Source organism: Neolamprologus multifasciatus, chromosome 2, assembly GCF_963576455.1.
Source record: "Neolamprologus multifasciatus chromosome 2, fNeoMul1.2, whole genome shotgun sequence".
Taxonomy (NCBI): domain Eukaryota; kingdom Metazoa; phylum Chordata; class Actinopteri; order Cichliformes; family Cichlidae; genus Neolamprologus; species Neolamprologus multifasciatus.
Window position 1 is genome coordinate 20,014,452 of NC_140440.1, and position 21,426 is coordinate 20,035,877.

Below are 21,426 nucleotides of genomic sequence, written 5' to 3' on the forward strand. Positions count from 1 at the left end.
CACATGTCAACAATGAAATACAGCGAGCTCGGTGGGTCCTTTCCATCCTTTCCATGGTTACAGTTGTAAACGGTATGTGAGGAAAGCTCGTCCATTCCTAAAAGCACCAAACAGCACAGTTTAAAAAAGAAAAAATTGCTTTAACCCTCATTTCAGTCCATATGAATGTGAAGAGCATGAGCATTAAATGCTGTGTCTCCTGTTAGCGCACTACTAAGTAAATCTTTGCTTTCCCATCAGCATGCCGGTCAGCTAATCCGCTCCTGCAGCCAGGCTCGGTGGGCAATCGCCCATGATATTTGGCTGCTTGGCTGGATGGCCAAACTGAGAGAGAGTTTGTTGTTGTCATGCTGTCGAATCTCTGGTCTGTGGGTTGGACGGTGTTTCTAGGGCCCAGCTGCCACCTTCCCACTGAGGTTTTAAGCTGGTTTGAGCTGGTCCTGGCAGAAAAAAATAAAACCACAGTCTCCGCTGCAAAACTCGACCTTTAGTTGTAATTTGCAAGTCAGTGTTTGATGGAAAAATGGGACTTTGTTTTTCCCTCCAGGAGCTGGAGCTCATAAGTGAAGCTCCTGTGGAGATGCCAGGCGTTTCGGAGGCGTTACCATGGCGAGCTGTTATTGATTTTGTAGTCATGGGTCATGGCTCAGGGTACATTGAGCAATATCTGTCTTCCATTAGGAGGATTTGCACTACTTCTACACCCTTCCATTGACCAATTCAGCGGCTTTTAGCAGCTGCTCCTGTGGGCTGCACTGGGTAAACAGTACTTGTGTTTATCAGAGAAAGTTGCCCAATCATGTTCCCCAGTGGTCAGTAAGCGCGTGGACAGCTGGGAATTTTTAGCCTGAGTATGTATTAGAAATGACAAAAAAATAAAAAATCCTTTCCCCATTACTGTAAAACCTCATTTTTTCTGTGTTATCTTGTGAAGGGAGCTTATTGTGCAGTTCCTCCAAAGAATCTTACTCCCACAAACCAAAAGCATGGAAGTGCCCCCCTCTCTTCCACCCATTCCCCAACCCATCTTTAATTCCTTTGGGTCCCCTCCTCCCTCTTGCGTCCCTCCTCTAGGGACGTCAGTTTAGGGGTAAGGCAAGGGCAAAATCCTATGAAAAAAACACTGAGCCACTGAGGGGAGGAGTGAAAACTGCTGGCTCTGTAAGTTTATGTGACAGCACAGTGAATGAGCGCTCAGCACACTGGAGAGATTTGAGGCTCCAGCGCAGATCTGTAGGTGTAGTCTCACTATTTACCTGAGCTTCACTGTGCAGCTGATCTCTCAAGGTTCTCCGCAGAAGCAAGGCAGATAGAAAATAACTGAGACTTCTAGCAGCTAATGTTGGCTTCTGTGTCTCAGCTGTGAACCCCTCAGTTTGCCTACTCATCTGTTCTAAGGTAGGTCCGCATGTCTAATGAAGTAGAAAACGTGTTCAAACATTTGAACGTTTTTTGTTTTTGCAAACTAACAGTTTTGTTGTGAGGGACTCTGGTGGAGCCTCACTTTAAGATCCGTACCACATGTTGCATGCAGTCATGGCACAATCTAAAAAACACATACGACGTCTTTCCCAGCAAACTAAAACTTCTACTTCACTATACTTTAAGCAAAGCTGAACTTTTACTTGCCAAAATCTTATTTTGCTCTCTGCTATCTTCACTTTCCATCCACTGTATTTATGGAGATTCTCTGATGCAGCCCTCATTGTAATATTAATGAGCACATCACATTGAAAATTAATATCTCCTGATATTAAATAGAAAACAAAATACAATCTGCATTGCAAAAGACATCAATGTAGATTTGGACGGTTGTCATTGCTATTTTATGGTCACGATTGATCAACGTTTAAAAGGTTCTAACCCCAAAGATGAATGAGCAGGAATTCATAATGGAGCGGGGAGTATTCATGCCTATTTAACATATTGTATTCATGCAAATATTTTTAGACAGCTTCCCATCGATCTCATAAATGGAACCAGATTGATGACATTGAATCTTAATGTCCTTTATATGCAATTAGTACAGAAGGTTGCAGGATGTCTTCATGAATGCAGCTCTTTGAGTAGGTTAGAGCTGATAATCCTGAACAATGCATTCTGATAGGAGTCTTTCTGGTATGACCTTTTGCCAGCAACAGCATTTGGCAGCAGTTCTAGAATTCATAGTTTGTAGGGTTAACATTTCTTTCGATCCCCCCCACTTTTCGGTTAATCTCACAGGTTGTGCAACTGTGATTTGTCAGCAAGAACAAGCTGTAAGTTCAAACTGCAGAGCAGGTGCAGCTAACATCAGACTGCACTTGCACACTGCCCTTTTGGTTTCGCGGTTCTGGAGCCTGTAGGGAATTTTTAAGACGTGATTTTCTTTCTCTTGGTTTACACTGTGATTTTGACAGGGTTGGTCTCAAGTATTAATATTAAAACTCGTTTAAATCATCAACTCATGCCTCACAACATGTGAGCAGACTGGTTTATTACAACATTTTTCTCTCTCGCTCTCTGATTTCAGGTGTCAATCTGCTGAAGCAGGTTCTGTCATTCAGCCGCTCCTTGGTGCGAAGAAAGTGGTCGACCTTAACAGCCTGGAAGACCTCCAAGCTCTTCCGCCGCTGCTTGTGGAACCCTTGACCGTATTGCTCTGGGAGTGGGCAGCACTCTGGGGGCTGGTGTGTACGTACTGGCTGGAGAGGTGGCCAAGGGGAGACTCCGGTCCCAGCATCGTCATCTCCTCCTAATCGCCGCCATGGCCTCTGTCATGGCAGGCCTGTGCTATGCCGAGTTTGGCGCCCGAGTCCCTAAGACCGGCTCACCGCTTACCTTTACAGCTATGTCACTGTAGGCGAGATTGGGCCCTTCATCACTGGTTGGAATCTAATCCTTCTTATGTGATCGGTGAGTTAGGGGCAATGCTCAAATTTGTTTTTATGTAAAGAAGACACTGGCTCTCCAACGGCGTATTTTCTTTGTTTCCCTCACAGGCACCTCCTCAGCTTGCCAGAGCATGGAGCGGCACATTCGATGAAATGATAGGAGGACACATAGAGATATTCTGTAAAACCCACTTCAGCATGAATTCTCCTGGTTTGGCCCAGTACCCTGACTTCTTTGCGGTCTGCCTGATCCTGCTGCTCTCTGGTAAGGCAGCAAAACAAAAAAGCTGAAAATCACAAGATTCAAGTCAAACGTTGACACACAGGCTGCAGCGAATAAATGAAATTAGAATTGGCTGCATCTTTGAGCAAAAACAAGCTTATGAGCCATGGCTGACATAATATAACATAATCTAAAACAGGAAAGCAGGGGACTCTGTGTTAAAGAGGGCGAGGGATCCAGAGGGCTGTGTGAGTCTGTTAGATGCACACGTGCACCCTGTTTTTGCAGCTCCTACAGATTTTGATCACTTAAGTCAAAGCATAAGTTGTGTCTTGCTCACATACAGTAATTTGGAGAATTTTGCACAATTGCACTAGTTTTTGTTACGTTCAACCCTTTAACCCTCAAACAATTTGATCATGGTTTTTGCTCTCGGCCTGCCAATACGATGATTACATTAAGTCAGTGGGACTCAGTAACAGTCCACCAGTGTTTGGTTGTTTTTGTGAGGATGGCAGAGACACAAGCTATGCAAATATAAGATAATCCATAACAAAATCTGAGTCGGGTCTTGTCCTAAAACACAGCAAATAATTTTCTGCCTTCATTCTCTGCATTTGTTGCACGCACTGCTGTTAGTTTCATTTGAGGATTTGTACAGATATCCATGTAGTCCTGAGGAAAAGCTGTGATAAGTTTGATAATCATTCTTCACGACAGAAACCAGTACAGACGTAACCTTTTACCCAGGATGCTAATATAGCATGCTAATACAAAGCAGGTAACTTTTTTTATAATCAGTTGGCTCAATTGTGACAATTTGCAATCAGTGACAGCTGGACTTGGATCCTTGAAGGGTTAGATTGAGAGACAGAGATAGAGTTGTGCGGGCATTTTAAATATTCTACAGCAAGCATCTGAGCTCTGTTTTCTATCTACTCATTCAGGACTTCTGTCCTTTGGCGTGAAGGAGTCAGCCTGGGTCAATAAAGTCTTCACATCGATCAATGTGCTTGTGCTCTTGTTCGTTATCATCTCTGGCTTTGTCAAAGGAGACGCATACAACTGGAAAATAACCGAAGACTCCCTTATAAATGTCACCATAGCTACAAGGTAATTTATTTATTTGCAGAGGCAATCCTAGACGGGGCAAAGACGCCTACCCTTTAATACATCAGTTAATATGAAACAACGTGCAGAGCATTGTAAGCAGCATTGCTTCCAGTCACGAGTGTACATGTTACAGGAACCTGTCCGTGACGGCCAATGTGAGCAGCGATTATGGCATTGGAGGATTCATGCCCTATGGTTTCAGTGGGACCTTAGCAGGAGCTGCCACCTGCTTTTATGCTTTTGTTGGCTTTGACTGCATTGCAACAACAGGTGAGTCACGGTCGGGTTGAGTTTTAATGTGAGTTTTACGAAAGCAGAGCTTCATGTTTTCATGCGTCTGTGTCTGATAGGTGAGGAGGTCAAAAACCCTCAGAGGGCCATTCCCACTGGCATCGTGGTGTCACTGACCGTGTGCTTCTTGGCATACTTTGGCGTGTCAGCTGCCCTCACGCTGATGATGCCCTACTACCTACTGGACGAAAAAAGTCCCCTGCCTATGGCATTTGAATATGTGGGTTGGGGCCCTGCGAAGTATGTGGTGGCTGTGGGTTCACTATGCGCCCTATCCACAAGGTAACCGCTGGATTTGTTTTAACAAATCAAACTGCATGCATTAGAAAATGAACACATGTGTTGCTACAGCAAACCTTTAGATGTAATGCTACATTTGTGATCGCTGTGGACGCTGTCAGCTGGGGATAAATGGGGCTGAGATTTGGTTGAAAGTTTTGACCACATATCTCCAGGTGTGTCTTGTTAATGGATTGATTCTTCCTTCTAATCTGGGGTGTGGTGGGTGCAATATGTAATTGTGTCTGTTTTGAGACACCTGCATGACTCTGTGATGTCATTCTGACATTTAAAGCCTCTTCATTTAATGAGAAAGTTGAAGAGTGTCTCCAAACTATCTAATGGTGCAGTTTCTATTCTGTCTTTCTTCCCGGAGGGTCTATAAATCGGTTTACTATCAAGAAACCTTGTCAATCCCTCTCATGGTCACATTCAGGTGAAGATTATCTGATTGGACTCAAAGCAATTACATTTTGTATTTTTGCCAGTGCCTGTAATTCGTGTATGCTGTTATTGTACTGACTGGCATTTTTATCCTTATGCAAGAAAAGTGCAATCCCTTTTAAAACATGATGGGATTGCACACCGCTGCTAAACTTGAAAAAATGATGATATTACCTTCAGGAAAGAAAGACGTTCAGTGTGTGTTTCAGCCCTATGTGTGTGTGATTTACTGTCCTGGTTTGGGGCTTTTGACTAATGTGTTGGTCTTGCATGTCTCTGCTATCTCATGCAGTCTGCTGGGCTCCATTTTCCCTATGCCTCGTGTAATCTATGCTATGGCAGAGGATGGGGTGCTTTTCAAAGCCTTAGCCCGAATCAATCCTAAGACGAAGACCCCACTTATTGCCACTATGAGCTCCGGTGTAGTTGCAGGTGAGAGCCAGGGAAAATCCAAGTGGGATCACTCTAAGCTAATCTTTCTCCTCACCGATCAACTGTGAAAGACAGCGCAGTCAATGTTGGTTCTGAATCAAATTGGGCCATTACGCTTTCTGATATTAATGATTCTAGCGTGTAAGGGACCTTGTCATACGTTCTGTATACACCTGTTGTTCTTTCACAGTTGTGCAGGTGTCATGTTTTCTTTCCCAGAAAGCCCTCAACTTAACCATCAACCCTCTTCTCCCTAGCCTATTGGGCTCCATGTTCCCTCTACCACGCATTCTCTTTGCCATGGCACGAGATGGTATTCTATTCAAATTTATGTCCAAAGTGAGTAAGCGCCAGTCGCCTGTGGCTGCCACCATGGCGGCAGGTACCACTGCGGGTAAGCTGCCGGACCTATCATGGGGTTGTATCGTGGTGTTTTTATTTTTCTTTTAAAACAATCTCTCCACAGATAATCGTTTGGTGACGGTGACTGCATGATAAACTGGGTGATGGTGTTTCCACAAGCATGCGACAAAACCAACAACCCAGTTCAGACAGTTTCTATCTCCAAGGATATTGTCTGATTTTAAAAATGTTCACCACATGTCCACAAATCCAGCTATAATAATAATAATAATAATAATAATAATAATAATAAAAGAGTTTTAAACAGGCATGGTTAGGAAGATACACAGAGACACAGATATCTGCTAAGTAAATAACACAAGTACGGGCAGTTGATGGTATTTGTTAAATAATTCAATTAAAATGCTCCAAAAGGGAACAACACCACAACCATGATGGAGACTTCCAGTTAGTGCAGAGGGAAGGTAGCAGGAATAAAATAATTCTTTGCTCCAGGCTGTACCGTTTCCTCATGGCTGGTTATCCACTGTGACATGGAAGTAAACTGGAAGCAGCTTCAAGTGGCCATTTGGGCAACTGCAGCTGTCTTATCCAGCTCTGGAGGTGTTGCATTAGCTTCAGCTGTACTTTGTGTTTGGCACAAACAGCAAGAAAAGTGTTTCAGCGTGCTAAACTAATATGGTGGACATGCTAAACGGAATCAGCAAGTTGTCATGTATGCTAATATTAGCCCAAAGCACAGCAGCTGCTCCTGGCATCAGACTTTAGCAGAGAAGAGCTGAGGTGAAGTTTTCAACACAGCACGTAAAACCTAGGCATAGGACCTCTCTCTCTCACACACACACACACACACACACACACACACACACACAGTGGAGCATCACTGGCCTTCCTGCTGAAAAAGTAAAAAAAGTATTTCTATTATAATCTAAGTATTTGAAAAAAAAATTTTCAATAAAATAGGATGTATAGTTTCACGTAGTCTGGCCTTTGTGTGTCAATGTTGGTGCACCTACGAGTGTTAATTTTGGATTCAGATTCAGTTTAATCGTAGTCTCTTGACTAAAACATAATTCAGTTTTGGTCATAATTAAGTCATCCAAAATTATTTAAATTTAGTCTTAGTTGGATAAATGTCTAAACTAAACAGCTGAATTTAAAGTTTGATTCAGTTGACTCAAATTAGATTATTTATTGATGAAAGCGTTGATACATTTCATCATAGTTTTGTCACTCTGTATCGTTTTTTATTTTAGTTAGCGTCATTGTTGTGATGAAAATGATCTGTGAGACAGAATTAACACTGGCTCTCGCGGTATTAAGACTTGTGTATTTTTAAAGCTCTCTGCTGTGGATCGCACTCATCCAGCTTAGACTTGCAGATTTGTGAAGTGGCTGGGAGATGTGAACCCTGGGAGAGACCAGCACCACCTTGCACCACCACCACAGGCTATGTACTGAGCACCTGACAGTACCAAGCAGGGGAGCTTTCTTTGATATTTTTGCTTAATATAATGTGTGAGAAGCAGCGGGACATACCACTGCTCTGTGTTGAACCATGCTGCTGAACAAAACTTCCATACTGAAGTCTGGTGCTGAGATACAAGACAAGCAACACCGCAGTATATCTCACATCAAATGACTCAATATGGAGATGAATACAGCTGTTGTGCTCTAGTGAAAACACATCTGCATGAAATTTGATTTGCATCTGGTGACTGTCACGCTCAATTAGAAGGACATGTCTTTTCCATGTTACTGTATGTGTGTGTAAGGGATTGTGTTCTGTGACTGTGAAGGGAATCAGTAATGATCCTGTTGAAATTTACTGTTAAGGGTGAAAGTGTTTGTGTTCATTTCTTTCCTTCTTCTTTTATTGCTTACTTTAGCCATCATGGCTTTCCTGTTTGACCTCAAAGCCCTGGTGGACATGATGTCCATTGGTACTCTGCTGGCCTATTCGCTGGTTGCTGTGTGTGTACTGCTTCTCAGGTTGGTACATTTTTAAATAACTCAAAAGTTTAACTGGAGCAGAATCATCTTTGTATAATATTCTGCAGGAGCGTCTCTAATAGCTTTCCCAGATGCCCACAGGAATGATTGCCTTGCTTGTTATTGCATCACACTGGTGATGTAAGGGCTGTGAATGGTCTGACTGTACACTGCTCAGTGGCTGCTTGAGTAAATAAAGATGTTTACTTGCTAAACTGAACTTGCTGCACACCTCTGTTGCCTGCACCACAAATATCAGTAAACACGGACACACTTTGCTTGTTCAGTCAAACTGAATCATTTAAATTTAAAAAGTCTAGCACTTTTGTGAAAGACATACAGTAGTTGATAGATGTGCAGAACACTGAGACTGCCTCAGAACATAACACCGCCTTACAGCAGAGCAATCTGGAGTTTAAACCTCAGTAAAATCCAACATTTCTCTTTCTTCCAGGTATCAGCCAGATGGAGCTCTGGAGCGGCAGGCAAGTAAAGGTGAGAGGGATTGCCTCGCGTCTGAAGAGGGCGAGTCAGACTTGACAGAGTCAGAGTCCCACCTCAACATGCTAAAGGGAGGCAGCTCCACACTGCAGACTATTCTACACCCTCCCGAGACACCTTCCGAGCGTTCGTCCAGTGTTGTCAACATGTCCACTGGCATTCTAGGTAAGTTCACAGTTTACGTTCTCAGCAGTGTTGGTCAAGTTACTTGAAAAAAGTAATCAGTAACTAATTACTGATTACTTCCCCAAAAAAGTAATCCCGTTACTTTACTGATTACTTATTTTCAAGAGTAATTAATTACTTAGTTACTTTTTAAAAACACGATTCACAACCTGAATAGGTGATAAAGCGATAGCTCTTTCAGCCCAATTCTACTTTTTCTGCATAATTCATCATACAAAGTATAATCAAATGGAAAAATCCCTTTTTAAAACTTGTTTTATTAGTTTTAATCTTTTACCTTTATGCATCAAGCAAAAATTTAATTATATGCAACATTCTCTGACTGGAAGAAATTTGTTTAATATTTAAACCTATTTTCTGCACATTCCAGCACATAAAATATATATTTTTTTGTGTTTATACTCAGTCTTTCAAATAGGTGCAAGTAAAACACAGCAGAAAATAAATAAAGTCAAAGACTAGCGGTCCTTTTGCTCTATTTTCACCTGTAAAGCAGGAGTTGGGCAGGCGGAGGTTTACCCTGGTGCAGGTGTGCCGCAGCGGTCAGTGGAAGAATCCGCGAGTTTCTCTGTGAATTTCCCATTACGTCGTAGCGCACTCGGTGTTTGCTTGGAAGTTTAGGGATTTTTTTTTGCTGTAAAAAGAAGTTTTCTTCCCACGCACAACGGACACTAATGTTTTTGTCACTTTTTATTGAATCAAACTTAAAGTAAGGTCAGTACTTCCACGCTTTAAACGCTGCATGCTCATACTCTTTCCCGCACTGATATATTATCCATTGTTGATCTGCACACAGCTGTTGTCACGAAAGTCGTGACAACAGCTGTTACTTGTAACGCGTTACAAGTAACGCGTTACTGCCCATCTCTGGTTCTCAGTGAGGATTTTTTCTCCTGATTGACTTCAGTCTGTTTTTAAGGTTTCTGTGTGACAATTAATTGTGTGAATGTCGTCAATCCACAGTGTTGGTGGTGTGTGTGATCAGCTATTTCACCACATACCACATCAACTCCGTTTTGGGTTTGGAAGTGTGGATCGTGGCCTCGCTGTCCGTGTGTCTGCTTGTCTTCAGCAGCTGCATCTTTATGGTCATCAGGCAGCCTCAGACTAAGAAGAAGGTCTCCTTCATGGTACGCACCAGCTCTGTAACTCTGGTTTTAACATTTTGTTATGAGATAACAGCATCTAAAACTGATTATTTTGGTGTGATTTATGCTTTCTAGGTACCTCTTCTGCCTTTTCTGCCAATCTTAAGCATATTTGTCAACATTTACCTGATGGTTCAGCTGAGTGGAGACACCTGGATACGTTTCTCTGTGTGGATGGCTGCTGGTGAGTGCCTTTAGCCATGAGCCAATACAAATTTTTAAGGAAGTATATCTGGGTCATATTAATAATAATAATAATAATAATAATGATGATGGATTGCATTTATGGTAAATGGCCTGTATTTGTATAGCGCTTTTACTAGTCCCCCCTAGGGACCCCAAAGCGCTTTACACACCCAATCATCCAACCATTCACACACACACTGGTGGAGGCAAGCTACAGTTGTAGCCACAGCTGCCCTGGGGCAGACTGACTTATATAGCGCTTTTCGGGGCCCTGAAAGCGCTTTACAATTCCACTATTCATTCACTCTCACATTCATACACTGGTGGAAGCAGCTACAGTTGTAGCAGACTGAAAGAAGCGAGGCTGCCATATCGTGCCATCGGCCCCTCTGGCCATCACCAGTGGGCGGTAGGCAGTGTTGGGGAGTAACGGAATACATGTACAGCCGTTACATATTTAAAATACAAAATATGAGTAACTCTATTCCGTTACAGTTACCGTTTAAAAAGGTGGTATTTAGAATAGTTACTTTGTTGAAATAAATGGGTTACACGGCGGTACTTCCCTGTTTCGCGGGTCAGGACTGTTTGGGTTTTGTTTGACAGCTACGTTGTTGTTCCAGGCGGCAGCGTTACGGTTGCCATGGTTACAGGGTGACGTTCTCTCTGTGCGTGTTTCCTGGGTGAGAGAGCGCCTTTTTGTTGTTGGTGTGCTAAGCTAATAGGCAGAATGCTACAGGTATAGCTCTAAAGAATGTAGCATCATAGGCAGTGTAGTCCGTGCTGCAGGGAGAATGGACTGCCATACCCGTTATGTGTCTGTGAGCGAGGGAGGGAGAAAAAGGAAAAGTACGAGTTGTCATCGAGCAAAAACGGGAGCTGGAAGCATGTAAATATAATAATAACCACTGCAGCCAAGAAGAGTGCTTGACGAGCCCAGTTGTAAGTAAGCTATTAAGACTCGACTGTACACTGTGTTTGTGTTTTTCTCCAAAAACAATAAGTTCCGTTGGAGCAGCCTTTCAACGCCTCTCTCTGTCTCTCGCAAGCAAAGTTGACCCAGACAACAAAGTAAAGTTATTTTTCAGCTACGAGCCCGACACAGAACCCACCGTATTAGCCAGAGGTCCCTTTACTACAGTTCGGAGCCGCGGACCTTCAGTAACAGTAATAAATCACAGCAATAGTACATTCATGTAGTTGTAAACAGCATGATAATATATTAAGTAATCCAAAGTATTCAGAATACGTTACTCTCATTGAGTAACATAACGGAATACGTTACAGAATACATTTTGGGGCATGTATTCTGTATTCTGTAATGGAATACATTTTAAAAGTAACCTTCCCAACACTGGCGGTAGGTGAAGTGTCTTGCCCAAGGACACAACAACCGAGACTGTCCGAGCCGGGGCTCGAACCGGCCAACTCTTTAGTGAAAGTGAAATAAATATTTAATCTGCTTTGCAAATTTCAGTCATATTATGTTAAAAGGAGGGTTACCTGTTGGCTAATTACTTGTCAATCACATTTTGTTGACCAATGAGCAAATGGTTTTGCAGTCATACTCATCCCTCCTTGTCATATCTGTTTATTTGATCAAAGTTTCAAAATGAGATTTCAGAAACCAGCGCTAAATAACCTTGGTTATTGTCTATGCTAACAAACAATAACCTTTTCTTTGTCTTTTTAAACATCAGCATGTAAAGTTGTTTACTTCTGCTGTGGATTTATACATTTTACCATAAGAGGATATGCAGGAAATAACTCTTGAAAACAGCCTCAAATGGCCATTTGAGGGGCTGCAGTTCAATTTTAGTTTATTTTGTGAAGCTTTTAAGGTTTCCCTTTGGAAATTAATCTGTAAGGGTAAAGTGAGTAAGCAATGAAGATATAATAGAGCTTTAGATATGCTGGTAGATTACTTTGGTTACCTTTGAACAGAGTCAAGCTGTTCCCAGTAAGCTCTTTTCCACATCTCCCCCTGTCTCATCACCACTTTTCTCAGGCTTCCTGATCTACTTTGGGTATGGCGTGTGGCACAGTGTAGAGCGTCAGCGCCAGCTTCAAAGTGGCACGGCACAGGAAAACACCAGGAGCAACCAGGAGAAGCGTGACAATGTGGATGCAGAAGGAAAGGAACAGGAGTCTTTCATCTGCTCAGAAAAGACCAGCCAGTGTTAAAGGCTGCCAGCTCCTTCACCGACTGTGTGAGGGAACAGATGCATTAAAGCACACAGCAGCTATTTCTGGATGTGCCTGTATATACAGCTTCACAGTGTGTGCTTCACAAGCACATTCAGTCTGCAAAGGCAGCATCAGTATTACGTATGAGTGGCACATGATGAGGAATCGCTCTATGACTGGGATGGGACCACATCCCATGAGTCACATTTGTGGACAAGCATGGAGGGAGAACGGACAGGTAACGCACTGGAGAGTGATTTTCATTTATTTTAGCGTTGAAACAGTCAGTGCAAGGCTGCAGAGAAGCTTTTCCATACACTGACAGGTTTGTACAGGTAAGGTATCAATGTAAAGTTCAATGTAGAGTTTGATACACCAGCAGCTTAGTGCAGCATTTGGTTGTTAGCCCTTTCTGATGATCATTACACATATAATTCTACTAGCTGTGTATAAATCATAATCACAAGATTTTCAGAGAAATGTACAGTGTGTGAAATAGTTTTGTAGACACATAACATGTCCTGACGTGACTCACCTGAAAGCACGCCAATTGTTGGTGGTAGTTTTCAGCCATGTGTAGGTATTATGTAACAACCCATAGAAACCTCTGTTATAGGTAGTGAGATCTCTGTAACTGTTGCTGTGGTCTTATTTAACAGGTTCCCCCTTGAGTTTGTTGACCTTGTTACTACATATATAAAAATATAGTTTTTTTTGATGCAGAGCTCTCACTCTATCACATATATTTTCCTGTTTGTCTGATATTTTGATGTAGACATACTGTTAATATAACCTTTGTATCTACTCTGGTCGAAAGAATCCACGCTTCGTACTGATGTCCACAATTCTTTTATTCCTCTCACAATCATGGAGCACCGTGAAAACTAGAAACAAGTAAAAATAATATCAATAACACACATGATATTCATCTCAGCCACTTATTTCCTTTCACAAAGTGCACAAGTGTTAAACAAATAACAGCATAATGACTTTATGCTGTTATTTACGCCTTGTAAAACCAGCAGTAGAAAAGTTGTACATTCCGAAAAGTCCGCCATGTTACCATTCTGTCTTGTCACTTCCGCGCACAACTTCCGGTTCCCGCAACTCACAGGAAGTGACTACTTCACAATAATATTTTAACAGAAACATTTCTAATAAGAAGGATATATCACTGGATTCATAGATTATCTTTTCCTACTGCAAATGTACACAAGCATGAGTAGTAAATAAAGAAAACAAATAGAAAACAATAACGATCTCAGATGCACTTTGGTGTTGTCATGGCAACCCACACAAACATTTCAGCGTCAGCTACACTCCCACCAATTACCTTTGATTATTACAATTGTGAACGTAAATACACTTGCATTGCTCATTAAATCAATGGTAATTCCCAAGCACCATGTTGTTGTTTTAAAACACTCTTGCATTGACGTAAACAATATTCTTTTCTCAACAAATGAATTCAACAATATGAACAGTAGAATTTACATCTACATAACATGTGCATGAAGTACAGCATAATGACAACTTCTATTTTAGAAGGGAAATCTAATCAATGAATGACATTTTTCCAATTTTAGCTGTTTTTCATTAGGACCACTAATTTCTGAATGGGTCTTTGAATGATGGAGGGTTGGACGAGGCGTTCGCCTCCCTTTCCTAACTTCCGATCACCAGTCTGGATTGTCACCTTCCGTACAAGTCCATCATCATCCTCATGTGCTTCCGCAACCCTAGTGAGTTTCGATTCATTGCAAGGAACATCTTCCTCTTTGAGAATCACAATGTCACCCACCTCCATATTACGTCTTGGTGTATGCCATCGCTGTCTCAGAGCAATATTGGCCAGGTATTCCTTTCTCCATCTGTGCCAAAATTGCTCAGTCAGATACTGGACCCTTCTCCGTTTCTTAGCATACAGGTCCTCCTTGACAAATTTACCTGGAGGTGGAAGTGGGATTGGGGATTTCATGGTGATCAAGTGGTTCGGTGTGAGTGGCTCCAAGCTTTTGGGGTCGTTGATGTTATCAACAGTGAGTGGGCGGTTATTCACGATGCACATAGCTTCATAAAGGAATGTCCTTAATGAGGCATCATCCAACCTTCCCACACTGCAGGCAAGGACCGTGCTCAGTACGCTTCTCACCGTCCGGATTTGACGCTCCCATGCATTTCCAGCATGACTAGAGTGGGGCGTATTCATCTGGAAGTCGCACTGATTTTCTGGTAGGTATGTTGTCACTCTTTCCTTATCAAGTTCTTTCAGAGCCTTTGCCATCTCGTTTCTTGCCCCCATAAAGTTAGTTCCCTGATCAGACCTAATGTGCCTAACAGCTCCACAAAGGGCAATGAAGCAGCGCAAAGCATTGATGAACGCGTCAGTTGTCAAATCCTCCAACATCTCTATATGCACTGCCCTTGAGCAAAAACATGTGAAGAGGAGGCCGTACCGTTTTTGATCTTTGCGACCTTGTTTGGTGTGAAAAGGACCAAAGCAGTCCATACCATAATAAGTAATAAGTGAATGGTGGTGTGGGATCAACACGGTCACTAGGTAGATCTGCCATCCGTTGCTCTGCAGGCTCTACTGCACTGTACGCACTGCCTGATGTATTGGGCTACAGCCTTACTTCCACCAGTGATCCAGTAACCATTGGCTCTCAGTGCATTGAGGGTTTGTCCTCTGCCTTGGTGTTGTATCTTGGTATGATGGTGTGCAATGATGAGGTTTGTAACAGCACCATATTTGGGAAGGATCACTGGGTGTCTTAACTCGAGAGGCACAGATGCCTTCCTCAGTCTTCCTCCTACTCTCATTATGCCATCTTGGAGGAATGGGTCAAGCTGAAAGAGTTGGTGGTTGCAAGGCAGCCTTCCTAGTTTCTGGCTGTGTGTGTTAGCTCCTCTTGAAAGGCATCTTGTTGTGCAAGCTTGATGAGAGTCTGTGCAGCTTGTTTTCTCTCTTCCACGTTTAAAGGCTCAGCGGTCCTGATTAGGGATGGGTATCGTTTAGGTTTTATCTGATACCGGTGCCAAACCGGTACTTTTGAAATGGTGCCGGTGCTTAAACGGTGCTCAAACTGGTGCTTAAAGAATGGAGAACACAAAATTGGTCCAAAAACCTCTCATGTTCAGCTGTTTTTTTGTAAAAAGATAACAATGTTAGCCTTTTCTGCAGCTATGGGGCATATATGGTATCATTCTTTGCTGGAAGCAGTGCTTAAACAATGGAAAAAACACAAACTTTGTCCAAAAACCTCTCATGTTTAACTGTTTTCCACTTTTTCTTTGGTCATTTTAGCCTTTTTGGCTAGGGTGAAGGGAGTATCTGCCATCAAACAAGAAGACAGCCGCATGTAACTACGACGGTGTTTGCTAGTTCACCTTACATGCATTAATTTAATAACGTGGTTAGCTTACACACGAACAACATTAAGCTACTCACGCAGAGAAGAACAGCTGCTGCTGCCATCATCATCATCATCATTTCTGCTACACTGGCAGGGCTAGGGGCCAGGACTCTACTCTTCGGGTTTTTGCAAACTCCAGGTCCGATAACAGGCAACCCACCTGCAGTAGATGTGCACGGTGTGAGGTCTCGCAGCAAGCTATCAAATACGGCGCATTTCTCTGCTTTTAAAAAAAAACGCTATGCGTCGCCAGGTGTTTCATCGGATTTGAGATGTTACCTCCTTTGACCGTATCACAGTATCACCTTAAAGCACTTGTTACAGGCTGCTGAGTTTGCATATTTTGCTGTGAAGTACAGCCAGACTTTTGACCGCTTCGCCTTGGGCATTTTTAATCTGTAGCTCTGTTCTAAAAGAACTACGTACATGGACCCGCCTACTATTCTCGGAAACTTAAAATGATTGGCTAGAATCTAAAGTGTATCACAGCTCAGGGAAAAAAAAGCACCGAAATAAAGCACCGAAATGTGCACTGCTTTTCGGTCTGGTTACTACCGAAAAGCGGTACTGGTATCCGGTGCCATCATGGCACCGGATACCAGTACCCATCCCTAGTCCTGATCCACTTTGCCAGCCGCTGGATACGAGCAATGACGTTGACAGCTGTAGTCCATTTTGAGAACCGCAGCAGATGCTTCTGGATGTCAAACTGCCTTGCTACATCAACCTTCAACACCTGAGTAGTCCTCACCTCTGGGTCTCCCACCAGCAAATCTGAAGTAGCCTGTTTTGCGGCTATCTCTCTTTCCCATAGAAAGCTGGAACCAGAGAACCAATTTGACTTGATGAGGTCAGGTCCTGTTAGCAGATGGTCGTTTAAGGAGGTGCCTTCATACCTTGCAGAGCAGTCAAAAACCACTCTGATTTTGCCTGGTTTTCTGGGGTGGTAAACTCCTTGATGTGGGATATACCAGACTTTCCCCAGCTCTGCTTGGTTTTCCACTTTCTCTGCATCTCCATCCTTGAAGACACCTTCCATAAATCTCACGTAGTCTATTTTGAATTTGGGATCTCTGTCCAGCTTCCTCTTTAGATGCTTCAGCCATACTAATGCCAGCCTTTTGTTGTCTGGGAGATGCGGACGTGCTTTGAAAGGGAGAGGCATCTCCAGGTGACCATCCTTATTTTGTTGGATTCTGTCTTTCAAGATCTGCAGGAAGCAAATATCTTCTTGAGATATGCTTCTGTCACCAGGTTTTGTGTCTGCAAAATCGGACTCCAGGGCCTTGATGACAGCAAATGGTGTTATGGGTGGCAACTCTCTGACAGACACTCGATGACAAAAACCAGTCACATCTTTAGCCTGCACACGCTGTGGTGCACTTCCCACAATGCTCCAACCAAGGTCCATCTCAATAGCATAAGGCTCATAGTCGCCCCCAGTGATGACCCTTCGTATCCAATCAACAATCCAACACCACAGTCCATCAACAGGGGTATCTCCTGGGCCATGCTTACAAGGTGTTTCCATTTGTTGGCTGTCTGGAAAGTGGGAATATGTGTGCGGTCAAGAGGAATGAAGTCCCTTGTGTAGGCGGGAGGCAAACTGATGGAAACATTAGAGGAAAATCCTCTAACTTTGAGCTTGTATACTCTTTGACTCTTCACGACTGAGTCTCTCCCCATCATGGTGGAAAGTTTAAGTTTCACTGGTTCCATTGTTGCTTGTAGCTTTTCATACACCTCCTGATCAACAAATGTGTGACTGCTTTGAGTGTCCAATAGTGCATACACTAGGGTTTTCAGTGTCCGGAGCACTAAGTGTTGAGATCCACACTGGGACTATCATCGACGTACTCCCACCTTCACCTCCACTCACACAACATGATAATGACGACATACTTTCTTCACCTTGTGTTGATACTGCTGTAGAACGATCTTCATGCAATGGCGTTGGGTGACTCTTTCTGCATATGCCACACATGGCCCTGTTCCTACAGTCTTTAGAATTGTGACCCTTTCTTAGACATGCAAAACACAACTTATTTTCAAGTAAGCATTTTTTTCTTATCCTCTACAGACATGTCCATAAGCCTCTTGCATTTATGTATGGAATGGTTCTCACTACAGCAAATACACTGGCCATTATTGGAATTTTGTGTTGGTGTGGTCCATTTCTTTGGTTTCCCTGCATCTCCCAACTTGATTTCACCAGGGTCAGATTTGGCGGTGGAGCTTGATGGAATTGGGAGTTTCACATTTGTGGCAAACGTGTTTGCTTTTGAACGCTTCATCTCTCTTGGTGCTGCCTCTTCACAGTGCCTTAAGGCATGTAAGGATGACACTGGATTGCATGCTATGCGTGACTCCTTAGAGATAAAGGAAGCAAACTCATGAAAGCTTGGATAGTCGTTGCCCCGATCTAGCTGCTCTGTGACATAACGGTTCCATCTAGATGTCACCCAATCAGCAAGCTTGACTAGTATTTTCTGATTCTCCTCACAGTCGTTAAGAACCTGTAAGCCCTTTATGTGAGGCATGGCATTACTACATGTTTGGAGGAAATCACTGAACTCTCTTAACTTGAGATATTCCTTTCCACCAATCTTCGGCCACCCATTTAGCTTCTCTCTGAAAGCCCGCTGCACTACAAAGGAATGGCCATATCTAGCATTTAACCTATCCCATGCTTGTTGATAGGCTTCTTCATCTTTTCTGTGGAAGCTGCCTTCAAGAGAGGATTTTGCCTCACCTGCTATGTACTTTTGCAGGTAGAATAGCCTGTCTGCAGGGTCAGAGCATCGTCTCTCTATGAGGGCTTTGAAGCTTATGCTTAAACTTCAGAGGATCGCCCGAGAATACAGAAGGTTCTGCAGTTGGCAAGCGAGTGAGAGCTAATGACTCTTGTAGCGATTGGACCAATGATGTCTCGTTTTGCACAACCTGCCGTTCTTGATCTGGGATGTGGTGAGCGAAGGGGTGTGCATCACTCACTTTGCTGAATGGAGGACTGCGTGTCCCATCCCTTCCCTCTTCTTCAGTGTAGACATTTAGCTTTGCCTGAATTACATCAATGTCCCTCTGATTTTCAAGTTTTCTCAACTGCTGACGTTGAGCTTCAATGGCAGCTTCCATATCAATTTCAGCTCTCCTTGCAGCCAGCTGAGCAGCCGCTTCCACCCTCATAGCTGAAATGCTAGGTGACTCTGAGAGATGGTTAGAATTGTGACAGCTGGGTGCAGTAACTCTGGAGGCTGTGGATCCATATATGGACCTAGCATATTCATTATCAAGTAGCATGCGTAACCTTGATCTTTCTGCCACCGTGTCAAACTCACCTTCATCTTCAGTCAGACGTACTCTCATCAGCTGCAGCAAGTCAGCCGTCACGGCTGAGCATGCATCGATCTTTCTTCGAAATTCTTTACTTGGTGAGGTTTGGAGTCGAATTCTGTCATACTGTTCCTTTAATTCAGACTCTAGCTTCTCAGCCTCATCCATCATATTATACATGTCACTCTCAGAGCATACTTGCTTTAACCTTGTGCGAATGTCTCTTACGTTGCTTTTCCATTTCTCATATGTTGCTTTGAACCTCTTCTCCTTTTGAGTTAACTCTTGATCTTTCAGTTCCTGCATTTTTGGCGTTAATCGCCTTTCACGAGAGGATTTTCTTGCTTTTGTCTCAGATTTTTCAGACAATACGCTTTTTTCCTCTTCCAAATCAACTGCATCTTGTACTTCTGACATAACATCAGGGTGACTATGACCATCTTTAGACATTTTCAGGTATCTTATGAAGAGGGCAAGATATCTAAGGTAATTACAAGAATGGAATGGATGTAATAGGCGGAGAATTATTAAAATTAACACAAAGGCACCTTAGCTTAGATTCTTACGTACGACAGCAAATAAATCTTCAGTTTCAGCCTTCATGCGGCTTGCAAACAATAGGTAAGAAAACAACAATAATTTCCAGAACTTTCACAGATTGTCTTTTTTTTATTTTTTTATTTTTTACACAGTCTGAAATTTCAACACTATTAATTTCTTGTCCATTATAGCACATTTGTAGCTCATGTTCTATCCATCAACTCATGAGGCATAATGACTGCGCAATATAGCCTGAGGACTCACGCTTTAGCCTGAAACCGCTTCTTGGAGTGCCCGCTGAATCTGCAGCTCCCGATTGGTTGTTACAAAATGCAAAGCAACGTGTGCACTGAACCCTGTAGCTCGCTGCAGGATGAGAAGCAACCGAGACCTGTAGCTTGCTGCAGGAGGAGAAGAGCTTTGCACACCGAAGCCTCCAGATGGATTGGGACACGTTTTTACTGTATCTACTCTGGTCGAAAGAATCCACGCTTCGTACTGATGTCCACAATTCTTTTATTCCTCTCACAATCATGGAGCATCGTGAAAACTAGAAACAAGTAAAATAATATCAATAGCACATATGATATTCATCTCAGCCACTTATTTCCTTTCACAAAGTGCACAAGTGTTAAACAAATAACAGCATAATGATTTTTACCGTGTACGCTAGTGATGGGTCGTTCGCGAACGAAATGGCTCTTAGAGCCGACTCTTTGAAGTGAACGACGCGAGCCGGCTCCTTAGTGGGAGCCGTGAGGTTTTTTTTTTTTTTTCTCTCACCCTCTCTCTCTCTCGCCCTTTTTTCGCTAAACTCCGCATGCGCGGCCTGTACTTTGCGCTGGGCAGAGGGGGGAGGGGCGTTAGTTACACTCGCAGTAGCACAGGAACAGAGCCAGAGAGAAAGAGAGCGAGGGACAACAACGTCACATTAGAAAGTTATAGTAATCATCCACTATTTTCAGTTGCAGATGATAAAGGATTCAGAAATCATGCAGGCCCATATGACAGAGAATGTGCATCTTCTTTTTGTTTTAATATTTAAATTTATATTTAATTGTGTTGTGGTTTGCAGTGTTTTGTGTTGTTTCACGTTAAATTTGTTTAAAAGGAAAAAGCTGAAAATTTAAATAGTTAAAAGTTTAAAATGTAAATAGTTGTTTTTTTGTATTATATGATTATTTATTACATTTTATGTGGAGTGAATAAATAAAGTATATTTATGGTGGACCTTAGAGACAAAGCATGTACAAACTCCAAAACGCGTAAAAACTCCAAAACACGTAAAAACTCAGAAGCACGTACAAACTCCAAAACACGTAAAAACTCAGAAGCACGTACAAACTCAGAATCACGTACAAAAGACAACAGAAGTGCTCCAGGATGCTAGGGCGCAGTGTTGAGTTTTTGTTACCTAGTGGCTACACAAGCCAGGAAGTATCAACAACCGGATTATTTAAATAAATATGAGTGCTTGTCTATAAATACACAAACAATACACACATGCTTTCAATTGTGTAATTTAAGTGATCTGGGTAGCTCTGTTTTGGAAGTTCAGTAAACGCTAGAAATGTGTTTTGGAGTTTGTACGTGCTTTAGAGTTTGTACGTGCTTTGTCTCTAGGGGCCATATATAAACATATATAAATAAAACCACTTTTTTTTACATTAGTAATTCCTTTTCTGCATAATTTTATATTATTGTTAATGATTAAATAATTAAAGCAACAAAACAACCTGAAGAGCCGGTTCGGAGCCAAAAGAGCCGGGTCTTTTTAGTGAGCCAAACCGAAAGAGCCGGAAATCCCATCACTAGTGTACGCCTTGTAAAACCAGCAGTAGAAAAGTCCGCCGTGTTACCGTTCTGTCTTGTCCCTCGCGCGCACAACTTCCGGTTCCCGCAACTCACAGGAAGTGACT

At 42.6% G+C, this 21,426-nt stretch overlaps 1 protein-coding gene across 1 annotated transcript; it reads left to right on the forward strand.

The window, feature by feature from the left end:
- The first annotated feature begins 641 nt into the window (after positions 1 to 641).
- Positions 642 to 15,630, forward strand: slc7a2 (solute carrier family 7 member 2). Its single transcript, XM_085135430.1, is given in 16 exon segments — positions 642 to 651; positions 2,513 to 2,619; positions 2,621 to 2,701; positions 2,703 to 2,730; positions 2,733 to 2,812; positions 2,815 to 2,895; positions 2,982 to 3,138; positions 4,044 to 4,209; positions 4,343 to 4,479; positions 4,560 to 4,782; positions 5,516 to 5,655; positions 7,908 to 8,010; positions 8,465 to 8,676; positions 9,661 to 9,827; positions 9,921 to 10,029; positions 12,040 to 15,630. Coding segments are annotated over 16 exon segments (1,977 nt in total). The 3' UTR covers positions 12,216 to 15,630.
- The last annotated feature ends 5,796 nt before the right edge of the window (positions 15,631 to 21,426 follow it).